The 27,927-nt window shown below is 37.4% G+C and overlaps 2 protein-coding genes across 4 annotated transcripts; one reads left to right on the plus strand and one right to left on the minus strand.

The window, feature by feature from the left end:
- Positions 1–457: 457 nt before the first annotated feature.
- LOC137955766 (cellulose synthase A catalytic subunit 5 [UDP-forming]-like) lies at positions 458–17,244 on the plus strand. 2 transcript variants are annotated; one of them, XM_068802878.1, is made up of 13 exons: positions 488–1,442; positions 2,684–2,879; positions 3,056–3,288; positions 3,369–3,465; positions 3,572–3,752; positions 3,861–4,473; positions 4,859–4,996; positions 5,854–5,979; positions 6,064–6,276; positions 6,374–6,656; positions 6,855–7,048; positions 15,721–16,071; positions 16,419–17,244. In XM_068802878.1, the coding sequence occupies exons 1-13, from the start codon at positions 1,362–1,364 to the stop codon at positions 17,001–17,003; spliced, it is 3,291 nt and encodes a 1,096-aa protein (XP_068658979.1). In that variant the 5' UTR covers positions 488–1,361; the 3' UTR covers positions 17,004–17,244. The 2 variants fall into 2 exon arrangements, with proteins under 2 accessions (XP_068658980.1, XP_068658979.1); XM_068802879.1 differs by lacking the exons at positions 15,721–16,071; positions 16,419–17,244 and adding an exon at positions 13,548–14,023 and having other exon boundaries at positions 458–1,442.
- Positions 17,245–18,453: 1,209 nt separating this feature from the next.
- On the minus strand, positions 18,454–27,909 carry LOC137956165 (probable helicase MAGATAMA 3). Of its 2 annotated transcripts, XM_068803534.1 has the most exons (18): positions 27,782–27,909; positions 27,307–27,516; positions 26,645–26,842; positions 26,518–26,553; positions 25,281–25,366; positions 24,998–25,048; positions 23,658–23,769; positions 23,413–23,518; positions 22,595–22,692; positions 22,405–22,512; positions 21,662–21,754; positions 21,110–21,163; positions 20,135–20,193; positions 19,865–19,949; positions 19,413–19,778; positions 19,206–19,328; positions 18,973–19,059; positions 18,454–18,893 (listed from the first exon to the last, which is right to left on the minus strand). In XM_068803534.1, the coding sequence occupies exons 1-18, from the start codon at positions 27,857–27,859 to the stop codon at positions 18,672–18,674; spliced, it is 2,172 nt and encodes a 723-aa protein (XP_068659635.1). In that variant the 5' UTR covers positions 27,860–27,909; the 3' UTR covers positions 18,454–18,671. The 2 variants fall into 2 exon arrangements, with proteins under 2 accessions (XP_068659635.1, XP_068659637.1); XM_068803536.1 differs by lacking the exon at positions 24,998–25,048.
- Between the last annotated feature and the right edge of the window lie 18 nt (positions 27,910–27,927).

The raw sequence follows: 27,927 nt of genomic DNA on the forward strand, positions 1-27,927 counted from the left end.
CCTGCCCGACTCCTCATTCTCGCTTTCCGCCTAAGAAAGCAACTGCCAGCTGTACTCATCCACTTCTCCACCCAACCGTTTTTCTACTTTTTCTGCCAGCTAATGTCCCGACCCCACACCCGACTTTTTGCCTCCAGTTTGTCGCCACGTGGGCGTCATCGAAGGCATCATGCTTGTCGTCCAAGTGACCGAGGCAGAAGGAGCGTTCGGGCTACGTGGCGCGTTAAAATAGGGCGACGGCCGTAATGGGTTAAGAGATGATTTCCTTGATCATAGTCAGATAATGACTTCTCATGATGGAATAATTAGGGTTTTGAATGAGAGATTAGGGTGATGAATTGATGAATGATGGTCGCAGCAAAATTGGCCCTTTCACCTGGTGACACCTGAAAAGATTATTTTCTTTTAAGTTTTTTTTTTCTTTCTCTTTCTCTCTCGTGAAAATGATCACAAGAAAGATGATTAATGAAATGACCTGAATATATATGAATGGATGGTTGCTTGGCTTCTTCTATGGTCTTCTTCTACACATGAGTAGCAACAGTAAGCCCAACTTTCATGCTTATGATTGCATGCGTAACAATGGTTAATTATCGATTCTGAGCTATAACATTTCATCCGCCCGCCCTGCTCAACCGGAGAGAGAGTTGCGTCTCAGCGTCGCCTTTTTATGTTAACGCACCCGCGAAAGAGCCGTGAAAAGGGAAGACGTAGCGGCCAAATCCAAGGAGATGATCACACAAAACCTGTAGCTCTATCTAAATCAGGCGCATTCGTCACTGCTGCTGTGTGTTTCTCTCTTTTTGGTCTCGGTTCTTCTGTTGACTCTGTCTCTTCCGGCGTGACGTCGGGAAGCCTTCGGGGGTGGTGATCGAGCCCCGGGAGGGAACAAGAACGAGTAAGGAGAGCCGGTGGGGCTGGACGCGGCTCGGCCCTGCTGGCCACCACCACTTCTTATCGCTTTCTGGACCCACCTCACCTTCTCCCTTTCTTAGATCCTCTCTCGTTTTCTGACACAACGCGTTGAAAAATCAACCCATTTGGACATTTTCTTGATTCTTTCTCCTCTCCACTCTAGCTCCTTTTTTTTTTCTGCTTCTCTCTTCTGCTTCCTCCCTACTCGTGTCTCCAGTCTCTCACAGCGATCGACATTCGCCAGGGGAGGGCGGCGCCCATTTGTAAGAAAAGGGATTGGAAACGACATTCTACTCTCTCTTTTTGCAACTGATTTTGTTTTCTATTCGCCGGTTGCTGTTGGTTATGGGATATGTGGGGGGTTAGTAGGTTCTTACAAGCATTCAGATCGGTGTGCTGGGAGATTTCGAAGGTGGGTTTGAGGAGGTAGATAGACGGGCTGATTCATGGCTACCGGGGGTCGACTCGTTGCCGGGTCTCATAACAGAAATGAGTTTATAGTCATCAATGCCGACGAGATTGGACGAGTAAGTGCGTTCGAACTGGGTTCTTCTTCCTCTTTCGTTGATTTTGACGATAGGCATTCTGTAGGATGGCAACCTTCTGTCGATTCGGTATTAGAGATACCAGTTTCTTGATGGCGAGATTCATGTTTGGTGTGCTTGAAAGGAGCGTGTGCTACTGCTTACAGAAGCGGTCTGATCGTTCCAAAACTACATTTTCTTGATTCCTTGTTGGTTTAGAAGAAGGAACAGGCGCATTAGTTAAATGCCATTTTTTTTTTTTGTTTTTGGCTTCTTCCCCTCCGTGGAAGATACTCACTCATTTATTTTTCTGTCAGAATCTCAAAAGATGAGTTTTTTATTTGTCTTGAGGAATTCGGAACTTCCTGTTTCAAGATTTTGGTCAATTTTAACTTGACAAACGACTTTATGCAAAACTCTGTGGAAAATTTGAATTAAATAAAATTTGAAGCAAATTTATGCTTCCTTCCATGTTTGATCGAATTTGACGGTGCCAACTTTCCTGTATTACCAATTCCTACGATTTGCCGCTCTCACTATCTCTCTCTCTTTCCCTGTCCCTTTTTTATTAAAAAAAAAAATTCCCTTCTCTATTGACTAGTTGGTTTTATTGAGCATTGAAAAGAAATGTTTGGTTTTATTGATAGAGATGTATGTGTTATCGGGGATCGATTAGCAATGTGATTGTGGCTTCTGTTCCTTGTTTCTTCTTTTTGCCTTCGTTAATCCTCTGGTATCGTTTTTAAGTTTTTCTTCATTTTACGTGGCAGTACGCTGGTGCTGTTTGGTTTGTTAATTCGAGTAGGATAGTGTTTCTGTGATTCTCGCGTAATATTTTCTTTCGATTTTTGGCAGCCTCTTGCGGAAAATTTTTGTCTGAACATTTTTAAATCTTTTTCATAATTTGTGTCCTGAATTTTATTTCTGCTCCTTTTCAGTAATTACTTCCTGGTCAAGTTTTACATTGGGATTCGAGAATTAGATTAATGAAATTCATTTCTAAGAATCGAAAGTGAAAAATGGAATTTAAGTAGGCTTGAAGCGGTGCTACCTTGGGCGAGGGTTGGTGTGGTGCAGTAAGGCTCTTTCTAGCTTGAGTTTTCTTGCTTAGCTATTATTCTCTTAATGAAAGATAATTATCATCAAACTCTCATTACATCATTTGCTCCTTCACCTTAATTACTGTCTTCACTCTTGCTCCTTGTATTGATTGGATTTTGGTTTTTCTTCTTCTTTTTCTTCAGTCGAAGCCTTTAGAAGAACTGAGTGGCCAAGTTTGTCAAATTTGTGGGGATGAGGTTGGATTAACAATTGATGGAGAACCTTTTGTTGCCTGTAATGAATGTGCATTTCCTGTTTGCCGACCCTGTTATGAATACGAAAGAAGAGAAGGAAATCAAGCTTGCCCACAATGCAAAACTAGATACAAGCGCCACAAAGGTTCTATTTCTTTTCTTTACTCTGTTGTTTCTTAAGCTTGGATTCCCATTTTTATTGTAGCTTTTGAAATTGTGAGAGTATATAATCTAATTGCAGATATGAGCACTGCTCCAGCCACTGTCTTGAATGTACCTCTAAGTCTAAATCTTATGCATAAATTGCACTTATTTTTTCAGGCAGTCCTAGAGTTGAGGGTGACGAGGAAGAGGATGATGTCGATGATTTGGAAAATGAATTTGATTTTGGTGTGCACAATGAGAGAGAACAACCTCTTGCTGAGTCAATCTTCCATGGCCGACTTAATTTTGGCCGTGGTGCCAGCATCAATGCTGGAGCATCAACTTCTCAACCATTGGATTCTAATTCTGCTTTGAACCCCGAAATTCCTCTTTTGACATATGGTCAAGAGGTAAATTCAAAGTATAAATTTGATGATTAACTCAATATCCTGCTTGGTTTGTTAACAATTGTCAATTGCTGAAAATCTAGGATGATGGGATTCCATCTGATCATCATGCACTGGTTGTCTCTCCTTTCCTGGGTCATGGACATCGGGTTCATCCTGTTTCCTTTCCTGATCGAACTTGTAAGTTGGATCTTTCCTTTATTTGTTTATTTATTTTTGCATGCTATCCTTTTCATGTTTTTGTTTTATTCTAAAAATCTCTAATTAAATTTGGCTGGTGTCACAGTGGAACCAAGACCAATGGATCCTAAGAAAGACTTAGCTATGTATGGTTATGGAAGTGTTGCTTGGAAGGACCGAATGGAGGAGTGGAAGAAAAGGCAAATGAATAAGCTAGATATGGTTAAGCATCAAGGCGGAGATGACGGGGTGGATGGAGATGGACCAGATGATCCAGATCTGCCCATGTAATTCTTTTTTCTTTTTCTTTTGTAATTGTTGATCATGGTTAGTTGCTTCTTAAGTTGTGTGTGTGTGTGTGGCTTACAAGCTTCAGTTAATATTCAAAATTTCAGGATGGACGAAGGAAGGCAACAGTTATCTAGAAAATTACCAATTCCCTCCAGCAAGATAAATCCTTATAGGATAATAGTTATTCTCCGGGTTGTGATACTTGGCTTCTTTTTTCACTATAGACTTCTAAATCCAGTTCCAGATGCATATGTGTTGTGGCTGATTTCTGTCATCTGTGAAATATGGTTTGCTGTATCCTGGATATTGGATCAATTCCCCAAGTGGTGTCCAATAGAGAGGGAAACATATCTGGATAGATTATCACTCAGATATGAAAAAGAAGGAAGATCCTCACAATTGGCTGATATCGATGTTTTTGTGAGTACAGTTGATCCTTCAAAGGAGCCTCCACTTATTACAGCAAATACTGTCTTATCCATTCTTGCTGTGGATTACCCTGTGGACAAAGTTTCATGCTATGTCTCAGATGATGGTGCTGCAATGCTTACATTTGAGGCCCTCTCAGAGACATCTGAATTTGCAAGAAAGTGGGTTCCCTTTTGTAAGAAGTATAATATTGAACCTCGTGCTCCAGAATGGTATTTTTCTCAAAAGATGGATTATTTGAAAAACAAGATTCATCCAGCTTTTGTGAGGGAGCGGCGTGCAATGAAGGTTAGTCTCTTCTCTCATTCTAATACTGTGCAATAATTTCCATTGTTATAGGTGTAAAATTGTAATTTAACACACTAGGCTTCACTTACATAATGATTTTAGGTGGTCTGTGTATTTCTTAATGTGCTACTTTAACATGCAATCGTAAGGCTGCATGATCCATGGTTCTCGAAGCCTGGAGGTTTATGATGTGCTGAATGAACAGAATTTTTTAACTAGTTCTCATTCTCATGTTGCTCTTTGATATTTGGCTGTGTTTTTACAGTCAATATGGGGCATCCTTTATCTTTATTTTTATATTTAGTTTTTTTTAATAACTCATTGTTTACTTATATATAGCATGAAAATTTTCTGTTGTTCTGTATATTTGCCATGTTGTGCATAGAGAGAGTACGACGAGTTCAAGGTTCGCGTCAACGGGCTTGTTGCCATGGCACAGAAAGTCCCAGAAGAGGGTTGGACAATGCAGGATGGTACTCCATGGCCAGGCAATAATGTTCGAGATCACCCTGGGATGATCCAGGTTAGGCTCTTTGTCATTTTCATACTTCAGTTTTGTATGCTTGCAGACTTGTGCTCTTCTGATGATTTGGTTTGGTTGTAAATGAGAAAGTACATTGACAATAGTGTTTTTTCAAAATTAATAGTTAATTTACTTAAGTTTTCTTCAAGAGGCCATATAGTTAGTTTTCCTTGTTATTTAATTATTATTTTTATAATGGCTAACTTTCATATTTAATTAATAACCAGATTAAAAAAATAAAAAAAAGAAGAAGTCATATAGGCAGTTTTCAGATGATTCATGGTAGTCTTGATCAGTAAAACAGTCTGTGATGCTCAATTTCAACAGTAATGGGTGTGAACTTCCTCTAGTTGCACGAAATAATGAACACAGGTGGGCATTACGGAAACCCAGAATCAGAAATTTATCTAATGTTATGTGTAATTTAGCATAAAAAATCCACCATCAATCATCAAGGATTGACCAATTTTTTAATACGGCGCCCGAAATCAGATATGTATCGGATATTATGTGTAACGTAATATGCCGATATGCCCACCATCACCCACCAAGGATTGACCATTTTTAATGCTATTACACTTGCATATGGAATGGACATAAGGAACCCCACGATGCTTAACAAACTATTGATATGTTTATTGAAGAGAAAGGAATAAGTCTTGACTGAAAATTGTTGCGTAGGGAATTGTTGCTGAACTGCTTTTGTGAGCGAGTGAATCCAATGAAATGACTGATGGCTTATAATGCTCTTGGCTATAGGTTCCACTAGCTGTAACAATCTTTCAAGTGGGAAATCAGAATTTGGAAGTATGTTTGACTGCATAACCCTCTTCTTCTTTTGCTTTATTACTGGTTAGGTTTTTTTGGGCCACAATGGGGTTCGTGATGTTGAAGGTAATGAGTTGCCTTGCTTGATCTATGTTTCTCGTGAGAAGAGACCTGGGTACAATCACCATAAAAAGGCGGGTGCCATGAATGCTCTGGTAATGTCTGTATCTTGTCTTGATCTCAAGATTCTACTGTTCTTCGGTCATACTATTTCTGACACTTTTGATTTTACATGTCAGATAAGGGTTTCTGCAATCCTTTCAAATGCACCTTACCTTCTCAATGTTGACTGTGACCATTACATAAACAACAGCAAAGCCCTAAGAGAAGCTATGTGTTTCATGATGGATCCCATTTCGGGGAAGAAAGTTTGTTATGTGCAGTTTCCTCAAAGATTTGATGGCATTGATCGGCATGATAGATATTCCAACCGCAATGTTGTTTTCTTTGATGTACGGATATCACTCCTGGATCTTTGCTGTGAATCCATTACATTTTTTGTTTTGAATTTTTTTAACATTTTTTGTTTTTAATCTATGAATCCAACAGATTAATATGAAAGGCCTTGATGGCTTACAAGGACCAATATATGTGGGTACGGGGTGTGTCTTTAGAAGACAAGCTTTATATGGATATGATGCTCCGGTTTCAGAGAAACCACCTAGAAAGACATGCAATTGTTGGCCAAAATGGTGTTGCTCCTGTTGTGGATCCCGAAAGAAAAGCAGCAAAGGAAAGCAGAAGCTGCCGAAGCAAAAGAAGAAGAAGACAAAGCAAAGGGAAGCATCTACACAAATACATGCCCTTGAAAGCATTGAAGAGGTTGTTGAAGGTTAGTTGTCTTGAATAGTTTTTTGCCTGCAATAATAAATCTTGCCCTGGGGTTAAGTGCATGTCTGCGAGATTACTTCGAATGGAAATTATGGAGTTACAGTAAAAAAAACTAAAAAAAAATGCTCCATTGCTCACTTGGGTTTTAAAAAACAGCATAATGGTTTTAATTTTGATGAACTGATTTCCTCCTTTGCAGGAGTAGACAGTGAGAGATCTCTTGTATCTCAGAGTAAACTTGAGAAGAAGTTTGGACAATCTCCAGTTTTTGTAGCTTCCACACTTCAAGAAATTGGTGGAATACCTCCTGGTGCCAGTTCTGCTTCACTTTTGAAAGAAGCTATCCATGTCATAAGCTGTGGTTACGAGGACAAGACTGAATGGGGAAAAGAGGTAAACCCTGTCATATCTAGTTCCACATGGTCATCTTTATGACTGATCTGGGCTATGAAATTCTTATGCTGACTATTGAGATTTTCCTTTTGGACATATTCCAATAAAACTAGAAAGTTTTTTGTATGATAAAGATGTGTGGTGCACATCTGTAGGTAGAGAACAGCACCCTTTGAATATTGATGCATTAAACCGCCTGCATGTACAAATTTAACTAAGAATCTTTGGATATTAGAAATGGTTGGGATTGAAACACCTCAAATAGTTTTAATTTGATATTTAGTTCTCATATGGGGAAGGTAATGTGCAAGTGCTTTGTCCATAATGTTGTTAGCTTATGGATAATATAAAACTGAAACTAAATTATGGGAAAAAACTTACTGTTCTGAGTAATTTGCTTGCGTTACATGTTTGGTCATGAAATATGCTCTAAACAGTACTGTGAAATACTTACCAATACCCTGGCAAGTGCCCTTATATCCCTATGGCTCTCCCAATGTTTAAAGAACTCAACTCCTATGGCTCTTAGTTAATGACCTTGCCTTCATCCTCTTTGATAATTCACTTTGGTGTGATAAGACTTGTGGCTTTTCACCTTTTCCTGATGGAGATAATGGGATATTCAATCTTTTGACCCTGTTTGGTTAGAGAAAAAGATATAGGGGAGTTTGGCGAAGAGAAATTACTTTTCATTTGAATGTGGATTTGCTCATTACTCTCTGTTCTCTTTTCTTTGGTGTTCCCTCTGCAATTCAATAGCTTAAACATAATAAAACTACGACTGGTTGCCAATGGTCTTTGCTGGAAGAAGAAACAATTGCTTTTTGACAGTTCACCACTTAGTCATAATGTCCTATAAGTGGTTGAGCACAATAAAAGTGTTAAAGTATAGGCTTGTAGGAGAAAAGGAGAAAAGAAGGAGAGGAGAAGAGTGCGATGTCCAGCACTTTATTGGGGAAAAGATTGACCCCCTCATCTATTTATTTCTCTCTTAAGTGACTTTGAGTTCAATTACATAAATACCACTTATGACTAAAAATTTCATAAATTACATATCTGAATAACATGTAATCAGGACCATAGCCTTTTAGTAGTCATGTAATCTTGTTGACACTCCTACAAACTCATTCAAAATAGATAAAATGACCAAAATACTCCTACTTAATATTTAAACTCCTCAAGCTAGAGCATATATATCTAGAAGGCCTAGCTTGTTACAAAATATCTCAAAGTCATGCTTGTCCAAAACTTTGATAAACATGTCTTCAAGTTGATCACTTGATTGAACATAGGGAGTAACAATTTCTTCATCACGATATCTCGAACAAAGTGGCAATCAACTTCAATAGGTTTAGTTTGCTCGTGAAACACTGGATTGCTAGCTGCCTGATTATCACAATACATGGTCATGGGTTTTGTGACATGGAGGTTCAACTCCTCGAGAAAAAATTTGATCCATGTTATTTACTTATAGTGTGAGTTGTTATTCTATATTTTGCTTCTGCACTTGATTAGGTCATTATATTTTGCTTATTACTCTTCTAGCTAATTAAATTTCTACTCACAAATATCAATACCCAAAAGTAGATTTTCTATCTAGTTGTGAACCTGCATAATTTGTGTCACAAAGCCTCTATCTATAAATGATTGTGATGTTCAAAAAATAATCCTTTCTTAGGTGATCCTTTTAAGTACTTCAAGATTCTTTGAGTAACTGGGAAATAAAATCTACGTGGACACTCCATGAATTAACTCACCACACTTAAAGTATATGATATATTGTGATGTGTGACTGTAGTATAAATTAATTTCCCAACCATAATACATTGTTTTATTTTTAAGTTCATCATTGATCTCATCATGAAGATAATGTTATCGGTATCTATATGGGTTTAGCTCCTAGCAAACCATACTCCTGTGGCATATCGACAACCTACTTCCTTTGAGTTAAGACAACTCTTACCTTACTCCGAGCAACTTCTATACTAAGGAAGTACTTGAGAAACCTACATATTTGGTTTGAAAGTGCTTAACCAAATGCTCCTTCACCACTTCAATTCACTTTTTGTCATTTTTTGATAAAATATTATCATCTACATACACAATTAACACAACAACTCTAGATGATCTTTTCATAACAAACAGTGAGTGATCAGAATGGCTTTTAGAAAACCCAAATGACATTATTACCTGGTAGAGCTTATCAAACCATGTCCTAGGACTCTACTTGAGTCTATGGCTTGCCTTTTTTAATCTACATTTTCTTAGTCTTCCTTGAGCAACTTAATCAAGAAGTAATTCCATATACACTTCTTCTAGATCACCATATAAAAGGCATTTTTGATATCTAGTTGAAACAAGGGCCATCCTTGATTTACTAATATAGATACAAGGATTCCAACTAAGGTCAATCTAGTTACATGAGCGGTGTTGAACACATGCACTCCATATCCCTTTGCTACTAGTCTAGCTTTTTATTTGTCAATAGAGTCATCAAGTATGCATTTCATAGTAAATATTTAGTGACAACTCACAACTGCAACATCTGGAGGTGGATCACGTAGTACTCATGTACCTCGGTCATGTAAAGCTTCCATTTCAACGTCCATAGTTTGCTTTCACTAAGGAAAAACTAGGGCATTCCAAACTTTTTTAATTTACTAGAAAGTGAATCAAATGACACAAAATGAGAAAGAGGATGTCTGGTTGACATATGGACACCTTTTCAAAGAGCAATGGGAAGATCTAAACCATTTACCTTAGGAGCTGCATGTGAAGAGGAGTTCTGTATAGGAGGACAAAACTTTAGTTTGTGTATTGAGAGGCTTCCGTCATTGATAAACCTGTAGTGGCTTTGGCGTTGCAATGTTGGGCATGTGGCTTTGCTACTAGTCTAGCTTTATGTCTGTGAATAGTCATCGACTATGTATTTCACAGTATATATTTAGCGACAACTCAAAATTGCAACATCTAGAGATGGATCGCGTACTACTCATGTGCCTCGGTCAGCTTCCATGTAAGGAGAAACTAGGGCATCCTACACTGATGAAAGATGACAAGGGCATTCCAAACTTCTTGAATTTACTAGAAAGAAAATCAAATAACACAATGAAAAAGAGGAAGTCTGGTTGACATATGGACACCTTTTGGAAGAGCAATGGGAAGATTTATACCATTTACCTCAAGAGTTGTTGATGGAGAGGTGTTTTGTATTGGAGGAGAGAATTTTAGTAGGTGTATTGAGAGGCTTCCGTCATTGATAAACCTGTAGTGGCTTTGGCGTTGCAATGTTGGGCATGTGGATAAGCACATCCTCCACAAGACTAGGAACAATTCTTGTATTAACAAGAGATGGAGTAGACATTTGGTCTAATATAGAAAAAAATGGTAGATCCTGAAAAAATGTCACATCAGCATATACAAACATTTTTCTAGTGGAAGGATAACAACATCTATAATGCTTTTAAGTATGAAAATGACCAAGAAACATATATTTAACAGTTTGAGGAGACGGTTTATGAGCAGAGAAACCAAATAAGTACCGAACATGCATATCCAAAAACACAAGGACAGAGAAAATAGGTTGGCCTTCAATTTCAGTATTTGGAAAGGAATTTTTCCTCCAAGAATAGACGAAGACATCCTGTTTATAAGAAAACATGTAGTAAGTATTGCATCACCCCAATAAGATTTTGAGAGATGCATATAAAGTAGTATAGTTCAAGCAACTTCTAGATGATGACAAATTTTTCTCTCAGCAACTCCATTTTGTTGTATAGTGAACATATATGATGATTGGTGAATTATACCATGAGTTTGACAAAATGAGTCAAATTTCTTATTCATAAGTTTAAGTACATTATCAGTATGAAAAATGTGAAAAGAAACATCAAACTGATTTTTTTATATTATGAAAATTCTTTAATTTATTGAACACTTCTGACTTCTCCCCTAGGAGATATACCCAAGCAAAATGATTGAAGTTATCAATAAAAAAAAGAAAATACTTATAACCAAAAAATACTAGGAATTGGACATTTTTCCTATACATCATATTGTTTCAGCTCAAACAAACTATTACTTTTTTGACAATCAAAATGAAGTCCGGTGAGTTGACACAACTCACATTGAAACAATAAGCTGGATGGTAGATTTGGCAACAACTAAATCAAATTTCTCGGAGAAGGATGTCTTAATTGTAAATATTATTAGAAGGGTGAGTCGACAAAGTTCACTCTCACGCCTTGAACCAATCATCCTCGTCTTGAGATCTTAAAACGCACAATAAGTAGGATAAAATGTTACAAAGCAATTCATTGATTTTGTAAGTAGATTGATTGATAAATGGTTAATTGGAAACTTTGAAACAAATAACACCAATTTTAATGATGAGGATGTAGGTTGAATCTCACCCACTCCATGAACATGAGAAACAGACCCATTAGCAAGAGTAACTTATTTAAAGGAAGAAGATGGACTAAATTCATGTAAAGAGAAGATACACCTGACATGTGTGTCAATGCTCCTGATTCAATAACAAAGGAAGATATAAGACTCACATATAGGCAGATGTACTTGAACTGGCTTGAGTGGTTGTAGGTGTGGGTAGAGCTATAGATACAAAGGGAGATAATAAGGTCAATTGAGCTAATCACTGGGCCAATACTTGAGCTCATCATGGGCACCTGGTATAATACCAACTGTTGGAGTGGAAGAGGTCTCATTGTTGTCTTGAATTGTAGAATTGGCCCATGTTAGTTTGCCAAGCTTATCCCAACACTCATAAGAAAATTGGTTGGTGTGCCCACAATGTATGCATTATCAATCACCTCTGCTATCACCTCGGCCTTGTCCTCTGCTGCCCCCTCCACGTCTGTGGGTGGCCTCTGATCAACTTGGCACTTGTTAAATGTTGAGGACAACAGCCTCAACACTTTCGTTTCCTTGCTACCATGTTGTGCCATAGTTGATTTTGTGTGGTAGGAAGTGAAGGCACTTCATCAAAGGTAAACAATTGTGCTTGCTTCATATTCGAACCTCAAACAACCCAAAAACTTTGCTACATAAATTTGTCTTTGGTGCTTCTAAAGCTTCTTCTATTGGTAGTAAAAGGATGGTAAATACTATAGCACACTTTGCAACTCACTATAATAATCTATGACTGTTTTATCACCTCTTTTCAAACCAAATGATTTGGCATGCAACTCCTAAATTCTTGATAGATTACTTTCTTGGGCATACATTGATTCAAGTGAAATCCAATTTCTTTTAGCCATTTTGCAATTCATAATCCAACTTCTAAGCATGGATTCCATGCTATTGAGTAGCCAACTAATGACTTAACTATCTCTTGGTTCTCAATTGCCAATTACTAAAACAGGTGGATTATCTTTGAGATATTTAGTCTTTTGCTTGGCTTTGACATAGATTTGAACTGATTTGGGCCAACTTAAGCAATTCATACTATTCAATTTTTTAGTGGTAATGACAATTGTATCCTTGCCATATGAATTTCTAGTCTCTCTAATTGGGGTAAATGTTTCACCAGAATTAGCCATTTTAAACTAGAATAATCAGATCTAAAATCTATCAAAAACTTCAATAAAATGCTTGTGCATGTTTTGTGGGGCCCACACCAAAACAATTAGGGCAGCGAACAACTCCAACTCGATCACAATTATCCAAGTCAAAGAGTAGCAAGTACAATTGCATAGCAAATTTTGTCAAAAAGAAGGATGACATCAGCATCCAATGAGATGCCTTAGGCGTAATTGCAAGTTTGGTGACATGTGCCAGTAGTAATTGGGATAATCCTAAAGAATAGGAAACACACCGGGCTTTAATAGTAGACTTACCTGGTCCAAATGGTAGGAAAAAATATCATTGAATTTTTTCATTGAGTAAATTTTCTCAACATTTGTTCTATCTTAGGGTACTTACAAAAAAAAAAATTCTCCTGATTCTTCCTACCTTTAAGAAATGTTAAAAAAATAGGAAAATGAGTTTCTTCTTATCGAGCCTTTTAGCATTGAAACTCGAGCTCACAAGAGTCAGTTTGGTCTGTGCCACCCAATAAAGGCCCTGAAGTAGGAGCTGCGGACAGCGGCAAACAATCCCTCTTTGGTATAAACTATCATAAAATTATAAACTTGAGATTCTACAGATTGAATTACAATTAAAGTAGACTAGACTAGAGAACAAAAATTAAAATAATACAATCGGCAAATTGAGTTGCAATTATAGTAGATAAGACTGCACCACCACTAATTAAACGTCTAAAGAGAAATCGATTCGGAAAATAGACTGAAACTTGAAACCCTATTAAGAAGGCTTAGTATAGTCAAACACGAAAGTTATTTCAGCAAATATTTCTCGACATAATTGTCTCGAATACACTTTGATATCATGTATACACATTCGATTGACATGTTTGTGCATATACAAATATTTGTACATATTATACATAGCACTAAACGAACAGAGATTTCATCAACTTCAGGTTTTCAGGTTCAGCCCCAAATATGTTTTTTTTTCTCAGTTGGGACCCTAGTTGCTCAATGTTACAATGTGGGACCCACCATGGTGCTCGAACTGGTGGGACTCACCATGAGGACGTGGGACACCAAGAAGAGTCTCACCCAAGCAAGCACGAGTTAAGGAATTAAGAAGCACAAACTGAAACGAGTTAGAAGACTTGAAGATCAAGTGGGACTTACAAATATCTCACGAGCTGGCAACCTTATCAAGATGAGCTGGAAGATCATGAGGGACCCATAAGGATAAGGCCACGAGCTAGCCTCCTCCTTTATATTCACGTGAATGAAGAAAGAGTTCTAGTTCAACTCATATTAGTTTTCTAGTAGATTGGTTTGAATAGACTTATCTTAGAGAGTTAGAGTTCGAATGTAATTATGATTGAAAGGCTAATTGTATAAGGACTTTACCTCTTCCTCTACTAGAAATAGAAGTGTTGTAATTCGGTATTAATCAAGTTACACATTTCCTTTTTTGAGTTAATCTCTCTCTCTCTCTTTGCTTGGCGCCACCTCTCTTTTCTCTTTTATTTTTTCTTCTCTCTACCCGAAAGCTCTTCTTCCCTTTTCTTCTTTTTTTCTTTTTTCTTTCTCTTGCTCGGAGTTATGGAGAAGGGATTCTAAATTCAACACTCAAGTACATAACCGTCCAAAGCAATTCCTCCGCCCTTTTGATCACCTCTTCGACGCCTTTATGCTTTAGAGACTCGCGATCAAAATCGTTGGACAACTTCTTGACCTGCTTAGAAGAAGCAGTGGTATCTCTGAGAGATTTGATGGCTGATGTTTGGTCCTTGATACCTTGTGCAGCTCTCATGCTCACCTGGTAAACAATCTTGCTCTTGTACCTCAAGCTCATATCAAGATCACTAGACGATCGATTCAGAGGAAGAGACTCTAGAGAAACAAAATCAAAAAATGAAAAGCGAAACTAAGGGTGAGATTGCCAATCCGGATGGTTCTTTGGAGAACCAGAGTTGATTATATAGAGGAAGAAAGAGAACGAAGAAGGCCCCATTGCGCTCGTCATTTTGTCTTACGAGGCGGTTTGGGAACGAAGAAACAACCGGATTAGTGGGTTATGACTACGGATTTGTGCTTAATCTGGAGGCGGGAGCGATTAGAGAGAAAAAAAGATCGGAGAGGGAAAAGATCAGAGAGGAATATCAAAGAAAAAGAAGCTGAAATCGGAGAAAAAACCAAAACTTATTGCAAATTGCAATCCGATTTTTTCTTGCCGTCAAGCCATTTTTTCCGATCTTCCCGAGCTCCAAATCCTTGTATCCGATATTCCTTGAACTTGAGCCCCAAGCTGCTGAATCCCGACTTATCCGAACTTTGAACCCTCGGGCCCTCGTTAAGTTAATGAGCTTTTTGAACCGAACCATGGTTTGGTCGAGCTCGGCTCGTTAACTTAAATGAGCCTCATCTGGATCTTGAACTCGGTTCGAGATCCAGATAAACCAAATCAAACCGAGCTGAGCTCGAGCCGCTCGCGAACCAGCTCGGTTCGATACCACCCCTGCCTAAGGTTATGACATTTAAAAAAAAATCTAACCTTTAGCTTTAATTAGAAGGAATTCTAGAGTTCCCTTTTTTTGGAGTAGGTGTAACTTAGAGAAGAGAAGAAAGAACACCTAAAAAGCTCTACAATCTCACTACTCTGATACCATGTAAAAATATAAGTTTATAAGAGGAAAAAGAGAGAAAAAGGAAGAAAATTAGAGAAAGAAAGAGAGAAGAAGAGCGTGATGTCCAGCACTTGATGGGGGAAAAGATTTGACCCTCTCTTCTATTTATCTCTCATTTAAGGTGACTTTTGAGTCCAATTACATAAATAGCTATTATGACTAAAAACTCCATATCTCACCAATTACGATTCAGAATCACATGGAATCTGGACCATAGACTGCTAACAATCACACAATCTTGCAGACACTCTTACAGACTTGTACAGAATATATAAAATAACCAAAATACCCCTGCTTAATATTTAACTAAATACTCTTTATTTGCTTGCTCAAATCCATGAAACTCGTTCTTCTGAAAGAAGGAAAGACTTAATGAGTGTAAATTGTTCATTGCTGCTGAAATCTTATTAGCTTTTTCAGTCTAAAACAGTTACCATATTTTTTGCAGGTTGGATGGATATATGGGTCTGTTACAGAGGATATTTTGACTGGCTTCAAGATGCATTGTCATGGCTGGAGGTCCGTCTATTGCATGCCTAAAAGGCCTGCTTTCAAGGGATCTGCTCCAATTAACCTTTCAGATCGTCTTCACCAAGTTCTTCGTTGGGCTCTTGGATCGGTTGAAATTTTCTTGAGCAAGCACTGCCCAATTTGGTATGGCTATGGTGGTGGCTTAAAATGGTTGGAGCGGCTCTCCTACATAAATTCAGTTGTCTATCCTTGGACATCAATCCCCTTGATTTTGTACTGCACTTTACCAGCATTTTGCCTTCTCACTGGAAAATTCATTGTACCTGAGGTATGAAACTGTTCCCTGGCCAATAACTCCTTCCACAAAAGACTTCATGATCCCTGTATTTTGCTGTAGTTTGATCAAAGTGTATGCCTTGGGAAACTGTTCTTTCTGGAACATGCAACCTGAAACTAATTTCATCCCCTTTCTTGTTGGACCATTGCATCCAGTGAAATGCGACTTCCCAGTGACTAAGTTTACTAAAATGGTCTAAGATAACTTCTCAACTCATGCTGTATAATCATGAAATAGGATATTCTGTTTTAGGTAATTTTACCCTTTACAATGTGGTATTTTGTTGTGATCATACTAGATCCTAGTTGGAAATTCAAATCGTTTTCATTAACTTGCAGATAAGCAATTATGCAAGCATCGTCTTCATGGCTCTTTTTATATCTATAGCTGCTACGGGTATTCTGGAGATGCAGTGGGGACATGTTGGTATAGATGATTGGTGGAGAAATGAGCAGTTTTGGGTCATTGGTGGGGTCTCAGCACACCTATTTGCCCTCTTCCAAGGTCTTCTCAAGGTCTTAGCTGGAGTAGATACAAACTTCACTGTCACATCCAAAGGAGGAGAAGATAATGCATTTGCTGAACTTTACCTTTTCAAGTGGACTACTCTGTTGATTCCTCCTACAACACTACTGTTAATCAACATTGTTGGTGTTGTGGCGGGTATTTCTAATGCAATTAATAATGGTTATGAATCATGGGGGCCTCTATTTGGTAAGCTGTTCTTCTCATTATGGGTGATTTTGCATCTTTATCCTTTCCTGAAAGGATTGATGGGGAAGCAGGAAAGAGTACCTGTAATTATTGTGGTCTGGTCTATTCTGCTCGCATCTGTCTTCTCACTGTTGTGGGTTAGAATCAATCCATTCATTGGAAACTATGATGGTCCTGTGCTAGAAATTTGTGGGTTGGACTGTGATTAAGGGATTTGGAGTTTTAGAATTTCTTTTTCTTTCAAATGTAGAAATGTTGGTTTTGCTGTGGGTGTAAGTTCTGCATGACACGGCTTTCATACTCAAAGGCAAGAAAAAAGAAGGGGTGGTTTGTGTAGATACAAGGGAGAGGTTCTGACACATTTCTAATTTGTTTTATCTGTTCTTTATTAATTCTTTAGTACATACATGATCTTCATTGGTTGATGAGGTAAAAAAAATCATTTGGTTAGTGATGTATTGTCATAATTTATCCCTTCCCAGTCAGGGTGAACAATGAACAGTGTCTCGAATTTTGTGCTCTCTATTCTCTCAAATCTGGAAATTTTGCTTCTGTTTATCTGTTTGTGCATCTAATTTTCTTGGGTTTAGCTCCACTTTTTAGGCTTGTAAAGCTCATAGATGTTCGGAAATGTGGACATCTTCAAGTGTTCCTTTTTCTGTTTGCATATATTTTTAACTGGTTCTTGTTTTTAGCAAAACGTGTACTTGGAATCTTATACTGCCTGGTTGCTATTATTAGCCCCTCCAGTATCATAGAAATACGAGTACAGAAACCTTGCTAAATGTTTCTATAGTCGTATTCTCTGCAAATCACTAATCACTTCTTACCTAGATTAGTGCCGAATCATGTAATTGCAGGTATGGTGATCCTAAAAGCTGCAAATTTAGTATTCAACTGTTGTGTTAAACCAAATTTAATAGGAGGTTTGCACAAGAACTGACCTCTGCTGAATGCAAAAATTGAAAGACCTGTTGATCTTGGTCCAGTTTGAATGGAAAAAGGCAGAGAAAATATTTATGTAATGGAAAAATTACCTGTGCAAGTTTGCAGTGAAGCTGACTCCAACTAGCTGAGCTGAAACTGATCCTCTTTGTCTATTAGAAGACTTCATCAGGGACTGGTATCATAACTATTCTTGAAACATGAAGGCTGAATAAGTTACAGCTATCAGTGGTATCCCAGCTTATTCGCTCGTCCTGTTCCAACTTGGATCCCGAGGTCGCCAATCCTTTGACGACTCTAGATTGAGAAACAAAGATGGTTTTTCTTTTTTTCCTGTTATGGCCAGCACAGGAATATGCGCTTGCGCGGGTTAATGTATCAAACATGGCCGTGCTTTGGACTTTCGCCGTCGGGGATCCCCATATCGCTCTGAAACGAGTTAACAAGGCTGAATTGGCAAACAACTAGGAAATGAAAGTTAAAACTTGAGACGTTACAGTAACCAAATGATTTTTAACTTTCATCTCCAAGTTGCTTGCCAAACTGATTTATTAAAGATTACATCAGGGCAGACTAAGACTGATTCTATTAAATTTTTCAATGCAAACATGCAATTTTTTAACGTATATTGAAAACATTTCTTCATCTTAATTTTTAACTTGTAAGCCAAAAAATTCACTTTTGCAAGGCACTTATGCCAAACCACTGACTGAATACATTTAAAAAGAAAAACATTATAAGACAGCTTAATTATAGAAAAAAATCTTGACATCCAAAGTTGACAATTGGCTCATCAATTTCAATATTTTACACAATCAAATAATTAACCAAGACTTGAACTGGGATCAGCTGATTCCACGCACTATCGCCGGAAGATTCAAAATAGAACAAAAGAACATCGGTTGTTGTGAGTGAGAGACCATTTGGTGTAATTACTCCTCATCGTAGCCCCCATCACCATCCATATCTACATCATCATCTGCCGGACCCGCCTGATCACCCTCTCCTGCCGGATTAACGTCTGCTATCGCATTACTCAATATGGTTTCCTGGAGATTACTTACTTCCTCCATCATGGTGCTGTTATCCTCTTTGATGATTTTCATGGACTTCATGTTAGTTTCACTGAAAAATGTTGCATATGGTTTTGCAACCTGTAGAAAATAGTCACTTCAGTACTATTTGAAGCACTCGCAAGATGAACTATACTTTCGTTGGAAGAAAACATTTCACCTTGAAGAGACAATTTCTATCCTTCGCACTGTTAACCAAGCTGCTCCAGTGCTTATCTTGCATCAAAGTAGATGCAGAACCCACGACCTGCAAAGAAACGAACATCCTTTATTAGGAATGTGAGAAGAGTAATTGGATGAGAGGGATGGCACCTTTTAAAAGAAAAGCCTTGAGAATGTGGATCGAATTTCAGAACAAAAAGAGTCATAAAAATGAAAGCAAATGTTCCGTACAAGGATAGAAGAGCGAGCTCTGGTTATTCCAACATTCATTCGGCGGAAATCTGATACAAACCCAATTCCTTCTCCGGAGTTTGCCCGAACACAAGAAAAGATAGCAACATCCTTTTCACGTCCCTGTTAGAATTACAAAGTGGGATCTTTATTTCATACTTCAACAACCTTTTCAGTTTGCATGGTTTTAAGCATAAAAGATCTTACCTGGAAACCATCAACAGTATTTATGTCCACGTTTTGATCTGAATTTACTCCAAATTTGTCTCTAAATTGTTTGCGGACAAGTTTTACTTGATGTCTATATGGGGATATAATTGCAAGCTGTGAACTGGACTTTAAGTCAGGAAACATGGAGACAAGTTTGAGGTACATGACAAGGATAAATTCAACTTCCTCAAGGTTTACCCACGACCCACTTCCTGAAGGTTGGGTTTCAACTCCATCTATATCAAAGAAACAAAATGGCCCAAAGCAACGATAATCATGCCATGGACGAATGGTGTGGACACCCACATATGGTCCATCATCCAGGGAATCGGAGTAGAATTCTTTTGAAGGGAAGCTCCGTATCTGCAAAAATGTCAACAGCTAAAAGTAAATATGCAGAGAGGAAATTGCTTAGACAAGTATATTGATTAAATGTTAAATATACAAACCTCTGGATGCATGCGATATTGAGTCTTTAGCATTTGTACAGGATACCCTGCCTTCTGGAATCTCTTGAACAAGCTCATGTCATATCTGAAATAACAAAACAAAAAGCAGTTTTAATTGTAGTTTTACACCTTGTTTCTGCCACTCAGACTACTGATGCAAATACTCTGCTTCATTGACAACTAAGGGCAAATGAGAAGGAATAGATGAAAAAATAATAAATAGAAAGAAATACAACCTAGAACAACATTGTCATGTTACACATAACTTACCCAAACTTTTGAGCAGTTTGGGAAATCACCGTAGCTGGCAATTGAACTGGATCACCAACCTATATCACAATCAATAACAAGAAATAGTAATAACACTATTCAGGAGAATGATTAACATTAGAGGTGTAGATCCTAATGTAACAAACTGCAAGGAACACCCCAGAACCTTCATAATATTCCACAGACAAATTCCCTTAACAGTAAGAACAGTCAAAGACTGCCACAAGATTGTATCTTTTCACTACAATCCTTTGGCCAACCTAAGTATTACCAAAGAAAGTTTTTCTTGGCAATTCAATTGGAATGTTATCAAGAGGACTCATTTTAGTGTACAAAATCCGTATCTCCAGAATAGAAAAAGTTTAAGACAACCATGAACTTGTTTTTTAGCTGTAGCATAATTAAATAATATTTAATAAAATGAATGCAACTGTAATACTATATAGTTTAACAATATGATTAATATTATTTATACAGCAGTAAATTTTATTTATTCTCATTTTAAATGCATAATAAAAATATTACGATTTATGATGTAAATACTATGAAAAATGGACCCTCAATCCTCATTCTTCAAAGACTCCATTTCTCACCTGTTGGAATGTCATTGATGTAATTAGTTTATGATTTTTGTCTCTTCTTCACTCTTACTAGGGTGAGGGGTATACTTGTAATATTAGTACTTTCAGCATCTATAAATAAAGCTTAAGGGGGAGGGTTAGAAAAATTCCACAACCCTAATTCTTCATTCTCTTTCTCCTTCTCCAAATTCGTCACTCTTCTTCTTCTCTTCCTAAACATTTTCTCCACAACTCTTGGAATCTTAACTTTTAATACACGTCATTACACAGCTATGTTACTAACCTCAATAATTTAGAAAATACAAAACGTTATGAGAGATAACCAGAAAATGACCACACCTATGCCTGATTGAAGTACAAAATAGTAGACAAGAAAAAAGCAGAAGCAACATACAAGATATACTTGTTTGCATCCATGTGCCAATGGGACAAGAGTTGCAGGTTCCACCTGAAAAACAAGAAAGCTACATCAGAAATGAACTTAGCAATTTGAGAAGAATGGCTCCAATGCAAATATGTCAATTTTGGTTTGAAGCTTGTGCTTAAACACATTAGCTTTCTATTTCCCAATAGATTAAATCTGAAAATAATCAGGGACATTTGTTATTCCAAAAGAGAAACTAATATCATGCATGCTAAATATATGGCTGTCACAATAAAATCAGATTAAAAAAGTATGAGTCAGGAAAATGACTAAGAAACTTACCGCCTCATAGGATTGAATCAGAAAACAATGTGGAACTTGCGGGAAAGAAACTAAATCACCACACATATAAGCGTAATTTTTTTTTGGGTCATATAATACATGCTACGTATATAATTTCTAACGTAAAATGAGTGAGTTGTCTATATCAATGAAAATTTGCTCATGAGGTCCGTCTGAGGCTGTAACTTTGCCCAAATTACATTGAAAAAAAGGGATTAGGAAAATGACTAAGAAACTTACAGCCTGTGCAGCTTCATCTATTATAACAACATCAAAAACACGGTTCATTCGTGTGAATAAAGATGATCCACTGAAACTGAGAGTAGAGAACACCTGCCAAATTTTGAGATAACACATGCGCAGCAATAAGTTTCGATATTTATATCTATATCAATATCTATATATATATTGAATATTACATCTATAGATTACAGTCAACAAAGAAATAAAAGAGAGGAAAAACAGCATTTTGTCTCTGTACATATCCAGAGACAAAAGACAAGGAAAAGCAAAGAGAACAAAGAACATATCCAACATAGAAGTTCCTCATTTTGATCAGAAACAGCCTTCTTTGCTTTTGGGAAGAAGGCCCTTGGAGGTTCCTTCACATTTATGATGAAAATAAAGTCATTTGTCGCCATTTGCAAAAATTTTGGTCACACTGTTTGTGGTGCTCATTTTATGATCGATTCCCAGGTAGATTCTTTTATGGATTTTTTTTGTGGGGGACTTTTTTTTTTATGTTCATTGATTTTTATCTTTTTGTTTCTTTTGTATACTTTGTATAGTCCTCAGCGTCCTTCTTTTGCATCCGTGCCTCTTTTCAATGAAAATTTCATCATTTTCCAAACAAAAGAAAAAACTTATTTGGCTTACGCATACACTTCTTCTTTACCCTTCCTTTAGAAAAAGCTAATGGCAGTATAACTAGACTCTTTGGGAGTGGGTGTCATCGTAGAAATGTCACAGCATTTTATACTTACTATTGCCGATTCATCAAGAATTGATGCACGGATCCTCTCTCGATCTGGCAATGCAGCTTTCCCAATACCAGCTGTTGTACGATCCATGCTTGCAAGTTTTTGTTCAACCTGGAACATGAAAGCAGTCCATGAATTAGATTGCAGCAATGAGAAATCAACACAACTATGGAAACTCAGTTAATGTACTCACAAGGTAATCCATTGACACTGCTTGAACAGAATGATGGGGCTTCAAGCCAATACGTACAACTTTAGGATTATAAACATGGTCATTTTCATCGCGTATACCTGAACAAATTGATAGCTGAATCGTAAGGATCTACCCCTTTTCTCGAACTAAATATAGTTGATTTCTTTTTCAATGAAGATGAAGATATAGATAGCTAGGAAGACAGAATTTTCCAAAAAAGGTAGATAGAAAATTAAATAGAGATAACCTCAAGTACTTGCCCAGAAATAAATTTTTAAGGGCACCCACACCTAGTTGCATGACAGAGCCATACATTACATATCTTTAATATATTGATTTATAGCCACAGAAAAAACACCACATACACCTGAGAGACTTGCACTTTAAGAACTCCCATTGTGGCTATTGACCCAATGGCTCCTCCACCTCATCCATCATTATCACCCATCTTTGCTCATTGTTAAACTGAAACCTAGGTCCATCCTAAAATAACTAACCAAAGTTAAGATGTTTCTTCCAAACTCATAAACACATATCTATCTAATGCTGGAACCATATGAAGTTTTCTTAACACTCTCCCTCACATGTGTGCCCCTTTTGTAGCTCCTATGTAGACAGTTTTAGATGGAAGGCCATGTCTAAGCAACCGTTCTAATACCATATTCAAGTTGGGTGTAAGTCCATCTCAAAATGACAAGCTAAAGTTAAGATGCTTTTCACAAGTAATAATTATTTTGAATGGTAGATGCTTGTGGGACTATTCTGAATGTTCCTTTTTCGTCTTTAGGTAGAAAAAAGATAACTCCATATTGTCTAACCTGTATTGAGAACACGCAACACAATCTCATCCAGTGCAGAGTTAGATGGAGCACAAACCAGCACATGCACTCGATATTTACGGTTTGATTTGACAACCTCGGGTTTCTATACAAGAAGGGTCCAAAGAAAGGAAAGTTAGTGACAAAAATAAAACTTTTATGAAAAACCATTGGCATGTGCAGAAAGACAAAATTGGAGAAATAAAAAGAATAAAAAAAGACGGAATAGACAAAGAGGTGCTTACCAATTCATTCCCAGTGGTTGGGTAAAAACCATCATCGCCATCAACTGGCATAATTAAATCTCTAGGGTTAGTACTGGTTAGCCAAGGGGACGATTTTTCCCAGTTAAAGTATCTGCAGGATTTTACAGTGTCAACTACGTCCTACATCAATAAGTATACAACGTACATAACCTGGAAAGGATAGCATTACCAAAAAATGATATGCAATATTCATGAGAGAAATTTTAACTATAACAGCACATACAAGACTGACGAAGTTATCCACAAGAAAAATACTCCAAAAGTAACACACACACACTCAAAAACACCAAGGAAATACAATTCTTTTCTTTGAATAGAAAAAGAAAATTTATCAAAAGTAATTCCAGAGATAGATTAAAAAAAATCAGAAACAGCATGACATTACCAAACAGACAATTATTTAGAAAATACAATTATTAAAAGTTCTGAACAGTAAGAAACAATGCTCTCACACAAAGCTCATGTTTGCATCAATAGTGAATAAAGGCATCTAACTCCACCCAAGTGTCAAATGTCTAGCCAATACAACCCAAAAGACCGGTCTGTTAAGTACGGAAAGTCAAATACCTAACCCATCAGTGGTGGACGGAACCACCCAACTCTGACACCCACCGTTCCCGTTCCCTACCGCTTCACCCGGGATTCGAACACGGAACATGGTGCCCAGCTCTGATACCATGTCAAGAGGTTGGCCAATGCAACCTAAAAGACTAGTCGTTTAAGTACGGAAAGCCAACCTATTCAAGAGAAGTGGACCGAAACCACCTCTGACACTCACCCCGCCCCTTACCGCTCCCCGCGGGATTCGAAGGCGGAACGTGTCGGACCTGGCTCTGATACCATGTAATACAATCCAAAAGACCAGTCTGTTAAGTGCGGAAAGCCAAGTACCTAACCCATCAGTGGTGGACGGAACCACCCAACTCTGACACCGAGTTCTTATACTAAGCCATAGATTACTTCACAATGGATCCTGAACTTTCTCAATAGTTCCATTCATTATGCATCCAAATATGCCAATAATTTGGGTGGACCTGCTCTGATACCAAAAACAAAGGTATCCAACCCAACAACTTAAGCTTTAGAATAGAGAGGTCCAACCTAAGTTCTTAAAGAAATTCATGGTCCATTTCACTACCAATATAGGGCTTTTCCTCAATATTCACCTTCTCTACTTAAAATATAACCATCATTTTCACCAAAAAAAAAAGAAAAAAAAAGAAGTAGGTGACAAAACTTCACTAAGTATTAACACAGATGACAAACTTATCATTTATTGAGGCAATCATGATAAAGACTGAGAAAGGACGCAGACATACTTGTCCTGCATCGGTAATTCTGTCCGCCGTCTAAGGATAGACAAACCTCCCCTACATAAGAAAAAAAAAAGTAGTAACCAATTGTAAATATTGCCCCAAAAAACACAACATTTCAGGTTTCCTTATGTGTGCCGTTCATATTGGAGCTATGGGAGCCACTGCCCCACTTACCTCCATCTAGAAAAATAAAAAAATTGATGAAACCAAAAGAGTTTCAACTGGATAATACAACTATGTGCTCCCTACCAAGGATAAGGACCTATAAATTTAGAAGAAGAATTACTTTGATCGCACACTTGGTGGAACTGCATGAAGAATAGCACTGAGAAGTCCAAGAATTGTCTGTGTCTTTCCCGTTCCTGGTGGGCCCTATAGGAAAATATATAGTAAAATTTCTGAAATTAGTTGCTAAATAATGGAAACAAAACCTTAAACTGCTAAGTAAGATACTTGCTAATGAGACATAAACCTTTTGAAAATCTCCTTCATGTTCAACATGATGGTAGAAACAGTAGGAAGTGTTTTGCAATTAAATGTTCAACATGCAGATGGAATCAGTAAGCAGTTTTACAATTAAATGGTAAACAAAAAAAAATTACATCCAGAAATGCAAAAGAAACAATGTCTCTTTAAGAATTGATGTCAAAAACAAAGTACACTTAACAACAAATATCTGAGAGCTTGTGAAAGAAAAGAAGTTGTTGATCAAGTACAAAACTGCACACATGTCTATAAAAATGTTCAAGAATGTTAAAAAAAATGAAGTCCCGATGATTATACCAAGAGAAAAAAAGTAAAACCTGTATCAGTTTCATGTACAGGTACCCTTTTTGCCAAAGGTTGTTTAAACTTTTCCTGGGAGTATGTCAAGTAATACTTCAGCTCCTTGCATCTAGCACTTTTCTACTTGGTTTCTGTTAATGAATTATTTTCAATAAGGTCAAGTTAGACAATCATCATTCCCAATAAGCTGGATCTTTTTTTTTTTTTTTTTTTTTGGGGGGTGGGGGGGGGGGGGGGGGGAGTAGTTGTATCTTAAAAAACGAAAACATGGATAACAATGCCTACCCTGCTTGACTTCTTCAAAAGTCCAAGTGGTGAAGCTTCCAATCTCTGTACTCTTGCTCTAGGAATAATATACTTTTATGATCAGTGGAAGCTAAAAGTCAGATTTGTTCTCTTTTGACATTTTGTATAGTATTATGTTTTTACAAAATAAGGTTTGGGCATTAAGACTTTTCCCATCAAATCTCAGCCCTCATCTATAAATAAACCAAACAATCTCCACCATTACAATCATCAGCTTATTAGTCACATGTTCCAGTCATAGCTATCGCATGCTTTCTACTTGCAGCATACTCCAGGCTTCCACCAAAGAATCAAAAACAGAATCCTTTTTCTTTCTATGGTAAAAATAGAATAAAATAAGAATTTCAATTATCAGAGAAGCATTATGTCATTAATATATGCCCTGTAAGACACATAATGCAAAAATAAACTAGAAAAGAAAGGATAGAAACCTGTATAAGTACAAAAGTTTTGCGTGAAAGACCTGCCTGCAGAATATGGACAAATTAATGGCCTTAGATAAAAATGAATGAGAGAGAGAAAAGAGAGAAGAGCTTGCAACCACAGTAAAGGACTCACATATATGGCCTGCAACTGTGATGTATTGTGATTATTTTCAAGAAATTCCATAAGTCGCTTTGACACATGCCAAGCATGATTAGTAGCACGCTCATCTGATGACTTGTCCATCGCAGACAAGATCAAATCCCTAAATGGGAGAGAGCTGATAGACCTCAGAGCTGTAAATTCACGCATGATAGTTGATAAACTTGTAATCTGCAGAATGTATTCAATTAATTTAACTCAATCAGGAATTGGAGTCTATTTAGCTGCACACTCCTGCATTATAGTCAACCAAGCAGAAGCATTCTGTTTTACTGCTGTTACAGCATCTTTTCCTTGTCCATAGAAAAAAGAACAGAAAATTCTGGTTTCCTTAGTGAGGTTTGCTACAAACAAATGTGGATTGCTAGAGGTGCACAGAACCTTCTCCAACCATACCAGCTAATGCATTGTGCTCGGTAAGAAGTTGGATGGGCAGAATTACGAGCTTAGAATGTAAGACAAGCAGGCTGAAGGACTAACAAATCGAAGCTAATAATGTATTACACTTTAACCATCTTAGAATTTTAATGACAGAAAGTTTATACATAGCAGGTACAGTATATAATAACGATTGTGCAAGAGAAAAAGAAAAATATTCAGAGGGTTGCTAGTGAGATCTGGAAGTCAAACCTGACCTTCAAAATCCAGAGAATAGCTTTATCGGCACTTAGAGCGGAAAGCATCTTCCGCAGCCTTGTAGTAGATTCTAATTTGCCAGTATTAATCTGGTTAATCTCCCCAGCTAGGAAAGTACGAAGTTTAAGTGTAGCTCCCTCATATTGATTTTCACGATATTCCACCAGAGCAAAAGCATAAGCACTCGGAAGCGTACTTCCTCCCTGAAACTGCGAAATAAAGGGTCCACTCAGAACCAGTAAATCTGGAGTTGCCAGGCTCCTAAATGAAATTCTTCTTCTTTTCTTATTTTTTTAAATAAATGCGGAAAACTGTTCCAAACTGTAAATGCTTGCAAATTCAGCAGTTTTAAGGAACAGCTGCATCATCAATTTCAAACAATTTCCCATTCTTTTTTTCCCTCCTTCCGGTGGTGGTTTTTGGGGGAGTTGAGTAAATTACCTTTTTCTTTTTGAAAGCTTTTTAGTAAATTACCTTATCACTCGAAAGCAACAAGAGTTCGTTTTCTGACACTTCTTTGCCGAATTCTTCTGTGACACCCATCGACACCATATGAAAATCATTCGCTTCCGCGCAAAAAACAACTCCACCCCTCTGCCACTCCGTCTCTGCAACAAAAA

This window comes from Aristolochia californica, unplaced genomic scaffold (genome assembly GCF_029961685.1).
Source record: "Aristolochia californica isolate CCGP_79_NKW_82.1479 unplaced genomic scaffold, dmAriCali1.0.hap1 SCAF_2, whole genome shotgun sequence".
NCBI classification, from domain to species: domain Eukaryota; kingdom Viridiplantae; phylum Streptophyta; class Magnoliopsida; order Piperales; family Aristolochiaceae; genus Aristolochia; species Aristolochia californica.

Bases quoted from the DNA above. Each gene is read 5' to 3' on its own strand.
- LOC137955766 (XM_068802878.1), top strand. From the start codon at position 1,362: ATGGCTACCGGGGGTCGACTCGTTGCCGGGTCTCATAACAGAAATGAG. The intron at 4,474-4,858 runs GTTAGTCTCTTC...TGTTGTGCATAG, and splicing joins GGGAGCGGCGTGCAATGAAG to AGAGAGTACGACGAGTTCAA. The intron at 16,072-16,418 runs GTATGAAACTGT...ATTAACTTGCAG, and splicing joins GAAAATTCATTGTACCTGAG to ATAAGCAATTATGCAAGCAT.
- LOC137956165 (XM_068803534.1), bottom strand. From the start codon at position 27,859: ATGGTGTCGATGGGTGTCACAGAAGAATTCGGCAAAGAAGTGTCAGAA. The intron at 26,843-27,306 runs GTCAGGTTTGAC...TACATTCTGCAG, and splicing joins CTATTCTCTGGATTTTGAAG to ATTACAAGTTTATCAACTAT. The intron at 19,779-19,864 runs GTTTGTATATTT...ACATTTTTGCAG, and splicing joins AATATCGCATGCATCCAGAG to ATACGGAGCTTCCCTTCAAA.